A 5,219-nucleotide genomic window follows, 5' to 3' on the forward strand; every position below is an offset into this window, starting at 1 on the left:
CTGAACATCTCTATCATGTATTGATGTAGTGATTCTGCCTGGCCAATTAGTTGCTTCTTTGTAGATTCTTTAGCCCTATAACCTTGAGATTTGTCATAAATGATTTGGTCTTTGAATCTGAGTAACTGACAAACCCTTTGCATCACTGGGGATCATACGTGCATGGATGCAATTCATTCATATTCTGTATTTACTTTAAATGATCCTGTCATGTGAATTGTGATCCCACCCACCTTCACAATTTTATGTGAACTTAATGCCAAAAGTAACGGCCATCAGCTCAGAGAACCTGCTGATTATTTGAACTCAGACCTATAACAGATTAGTGCACTTATGACTTAACTGGGTAGATTAGGTAGATTGGTGGAGCATTCAAGTATTTTCTGGTTGAGAGCTGGTTATGGTATCCTACTTTCTAGAGATATGACGATTTGTTTCTTGTTCGATTACATTTTCTGCAAAAATGCTTTCATATATATATATATATATAGCTGTCAAGAGTGCCAGGTGCTTTTTGTAAAAGCATTCCAAGTATTTCTCAAACTACAAAAATAGGAAAAATATTTGGTTAACTGAAAATACTGTTGTAAGTTTGTTATTACACTATTGGATCTTGCTTTCTTCTCTGTCGGCAACATAGATTATTGAGCGAGCCACCTTGATGTTTTGTTTGTTAAGAAAAACAAAAAACCCAAGTAGGCATTTCAGTTACATATCTTTTTCATAACTTGCATCTTCTCAGAAAATATCCACCGCCACCAATCAGTTTGATAACAACCCAATTCTAGAAAGAAATTTTTTATTATCATTTTCTCTCCTGTATTCATGATTGTTTCTTTCCTGATACTTGCATCTTATGATCCTGTTTTGATTTGATCAGCATCAGATAATGACCCTTGAGATGTTATATATAATATGTCAAAAATAACTTGCGTGTGCTTTGAGAATTGCTGACGGTGAAAAACATTTATGCTTATGCCATTCAAGCATTTTCCACAACTCAGCATGTGGGACAAGTGGCTTTGGTATCTGTATCCGGACTTGCAAAAATTGACTGTCTGGACATTTCTCAATCTCTCTCATAGCTTTCATGTAGCTGGAATGAGGACTTTATTTTGTTCTTCACAGCTGTAGGGAGATCCCCTAGTCTTGGAAAACTTGGAATTCAGTTCACATTTAGATTTCCTTTTGGCTTTTTTGTAACTATAATGTATATTAATATTATTATAATTGCCTTTGAAGATTGTGTGGATATTGACCGTCTGTAACAATGAAGGCTTGAAAGTTGAAATGGTGCTGAATTTTCTCAAAATTTTATAAGTAAACATCTGGCAAGTTGACTGGATTATACAGCATGAGTAAAATGAAGGTTCAGGCCATTGCAGTCCGCTCTGCAGAAAGATTCTGCAACAAGCACAGAGAGATCCTCAATCTGGAAGTACACATATATCTTCATGGACAAAAGTAGAACAGAATCAGCTTCAAGCTCCTTAGTCCTTATCTAACACAGACTAATTAAAAATTCAAATTGATGGAACCCTGGGTACCTTCTACTGTCTGTAGGACAACACAACCACCTTGTTGATTATCATCAAGTTCACAATCTACCCTCGTATTTAAACTTCCAGGCTTGAAAGCGGATGAGGAGTTCTCACTCGTAAAACAAAAAGTCTATTTATGTTTAAAAAGTGGGACACGGCTAAGTTGCAGAAGCTGCAACAAACAGCCTTGGCATTTTGACCTTGCATCAACAGCTCCCTTGCCTAGGCTGCAGCAGCACCAACACCCGTGGAAGATTCCCATTGGCTATGTTACTTGCAGAAGCTGTAACATAGCAACCTCCTATAAAGTGCTTTTAATGCTATTTGAAAAAGTTCATCTTTTAATGTTGGGCAAATGTTGGTTATTTGTAGCGCTTCTTGACAAGAAACATTATTAATTTCTTTTTCCAGAAAGCCATAAAGCATCTGCACAAACACATCCTAATAACAACGTGATGATAATCAATAAAAGTGTGGCCAAACAATTCAGTTTTGGGGAAATCCCATGCCCCATTATCCAGTGTCGCAGCCCATAAAAGGAAGATAAAAGCTGAAAGCTGTTTGTAATTTGAGTGTTGTCATTGTCAGCGCAGAAGCTGTTGGCTAAAATAATACATACACAAACAGACACATGCTGTAAAAGACTTTATTTACAACAGTTTAATCCAACAACCATCAGGAAATCCCTTATTAAAGATTTAACTGAGCGCACATGTGGTGGTGATTCACCCCATGCTTCTATCTCCTTTTTTGTTTTTGTTACTTGATTCTTATCCTTCTTTAATTGATTTCACCAACTACCAAGCACATGCTAAAATCCGCAAACGTGAACATTTTTTGAACCATGAGCCAATACTGAACATTTATCTTTCTTTTTAAAATAAGCAGAAGCAGCAATCAACATTAGAATCTCCTTTTGCCTGCTTTACTACAACTCAGCTTACAGGATCAGCAACACAAATTAATACCAGAAAATTACAAATGCGGAACAACAGAATCATACAGACGACAACAGACTCTTAAACTCGGAACCCAAATGATTAAAAACAAAAAGGAGTCCCATATTCACACAACATTCCTAACAATTTATTTTCCACTCTGTCATCTTCATCACAAGCCCTGTCAGCATCCCGGACCCATCAGATGATAGGCTAAAACTTTGCTAAAAAGCTCATCATCTTTTCAGGCCATAGTCTCTAAATGTTTCCTGAAAACTTTTAACAGGTCAGAAAATGTAACAATCCCAGTTAAGGTACAATCATCTTCTATAACCCAAACATAAGTCACTCTATGAGCAATTGCCTGAATCATAACTGCCATAAGTGAACTCGTCGGGTGACACACTATTGCTTCAGCCCTTCTCACCATTCTCGCAGAATAGCTCATTGATCTGCTATGTTTCCCTGATCTTGTCAGCTTAGAAGTCGCCGTTGATTCCTCATCCGAAGATGAGGATGTCGACAAGTATGGCATCAAGCTTGATGACATATCAAAATGTTCAAGCATTCCTTCTAGGCCTTTATCCTTGAGCCTTTCTTTAACAACCCTTACAAGGTCTTCTGGGGGACCTCCACAGTCAATGTAAGCCATGAGGTCTCCGGCTGACAGGGTGGTGATGGCTGCGGCGACTGTCTCATCACAGCATCCGAGCGTAGAGGGCGAGATCTCACCAATCAGAAAACCATCACTATCAACAACGGCAACAGAAGTTTGATCAAAGAGTGACCGAGAAATCGCTTCAAGGGCCAATGAGGCAGGGGAGTGATAGTCCACAGCAACAACATCAGTACTAATAATGCCTAAACTGTCAATGGAGAGTGCAGGGATCGGAGAGAATAGGCTAATTGAGCTGAGAATGAACCGAATTATGTCTTCTTGAGTCAGCCAGCAGAATTCTCGGCCATTGTGATTAGTGAGGCTGCTTGATGACAGCTTCTGCTGCTGTTTTCTTTTGATACTAAGCCTATTCTTGATTGGTACTACCAAGTTCTGAGCACCTCCAAGCATCAGATCCATGGCTTCCAGTAAGCTGCCGAATCAGAAACAGAAACAAATATCAACATTAATTGAGCTGCAATAAACATTAAAATTGAAACCTTCAGTTCCAAACTTCAATTGCATTGAATTCCTTCTAAATTGAATGAGCTAAAAAGAAAACATCCAATTCTAAAATCTAGCATTTGTCAAATGATGCAATGAGATTCAAATTAGGACATGTTTGGACAATTAATCAAAAAAATGAAATTTATGGAAAACAGGAACAACAATAAAACTCTCAAAATTAAACAGAAAATCATCCCAGAAAAAGAGTCAGTTACCTGCAAGATGGTTCCACATGCATAACCAGAGGAGGAAGCAGCTGAGGCAAGAGAACAGAGACAGGTTGCTTCAAGGCAAGAGAAGGGGACAAGGAGTTGCTATCTTTACAAAGATAACAAATCACATCAACCATACAAACTTTGCCAACGCACTGGCACTCACACGCATCACCCGGCTTGCGATGATTGCTACAACAATTGCAATCCCACACGCTTATGAAGCTCTCGTCGGAGTTTTTCAACGCGGAAAGAGCGTCGGCAATGGCGGCGGATATCGACAGAGCTCTCAGAGCCGGCTTGCCAAGACAGAGGTCAGATACCTCATCCGCCAGTAAGCTCACTGCCATGCAAAGACTGATTTCAAGTTGAGGAAGGGTTAAAAGGGTTGTTGGCTTTCGGGGGGCTGGTGAAGTTTCCGGAGGGGAAGGTGGCGGCTGTCGGCGGCGTCGGCGGAGAACGAAGAGGAATTGGTAAAATTCTTAGGGGGTGGGATGTCGTATTTATAATGGAAGAGAGTCGGTTCGTATGTGGTGGGTACTTACGCGTACTAAAACTAACGTGGGGTCCATTTGTTTTTCTTTTGTTTTTATATGGTATTAAAGAAGATTTATATGTCAATTATTTTTATGTCAATTTGTTAAGCTGTTTTCGACAAGTGTGATTATTTTTCTTTTTTTAAAAAAAAGTTAAAAGTGCTTTTAAATTGTAAAAAGTACTTACTTTTTTTATATACATTAACATTTTCAAATTAGGTTAACAATGGATCTTTTGATGATAATTTTTCATTCACTCATTGTCATTGTCATGTATATTTCGTGAATAAAAAATGCCTAAATTTTAAAGAGTATTTAAATAAAAAAAAACGAAGGGCAAAAGATTCTTTATTGTAAAATTGAAATTAACAGGATGCACTACTGTCTCACAATTATCTATTGTTGTTTTTTTTAGTTTTAATCTAAATTTTAAAATATGTCTGTGTCTGTAATGAAAACTATTTCTTATAATTAAGTGCATAAGGTAATAAGGTACTCCACCACTTATGTCTCAAACATCAGTACTCCAATGACATCACATTAGGATTTTAGAAAATAGCTTATTATTATTTTTTTTAAATAAACTCTTTTATAGAAAAATGTTCTAAAGAAGAAACTATAACTTACTTATTAAAATTTTGATTTTTTTTTAAATTATAGTATCGACGTTGCAAAAGAATTGTACAATATTTAAGATAATTTTTTATTTATTTGAGATTGCTTTTAATAAAAAGAAAGTTTTTTGAAACATGAAAATGCATCATAAAACACTTCCTAAGAAATCCCACGCCGCCGCGCGCATTGGATTGTAGCATTTATGTATGTGC

General features: G+C 37.2%; 1 protein-coding gene across 1 annotated transcript; it reads right to left on the bottom strand.

Moving 5' to 3' along the window:
• Positions 1–2,422: 2,422 nt before the first annotated feature.
• On the bottom strand, positions 2,423–4,338 carry LOC102615833 (CBS domain-containing protein CBSX5). The gene is made up of 2 exons (XM_006464657.4): positions 3,860–4,338; positions 2,423–3,570 (listed from the first exon to the last, which is right to left on the bottom strand). The coding sequence occupies exons 1-2, from the start codon at positions 4,204–4,206 to the stop codon at positions 2,724–2,726; spliced, it is 1,194 nt and encodes a 397-aa protein (XP_006464720.1). The 5' UTR covers positions 4,207–4,338; the 3' UTR covers positions 2,423–2,723.
• Positions 4,339–5,219: the final 881 nt, after the last annotated feature.

This window comes from Citrus sinensis, chromosome 9 (assembly GCF_022201045.2).
Source record: "Citrus sinensis cultivar Valencia sweet orange chromosome 9, DVS_A1.0, whole genome shotgun sequence".
NCBI classification, from domain to species: Eukaryota; Viridiplantae; Streptophyta; class Magnoliopsida; order Sapindales; family Rutaceae; genus Citrus; species Citrus sinensis.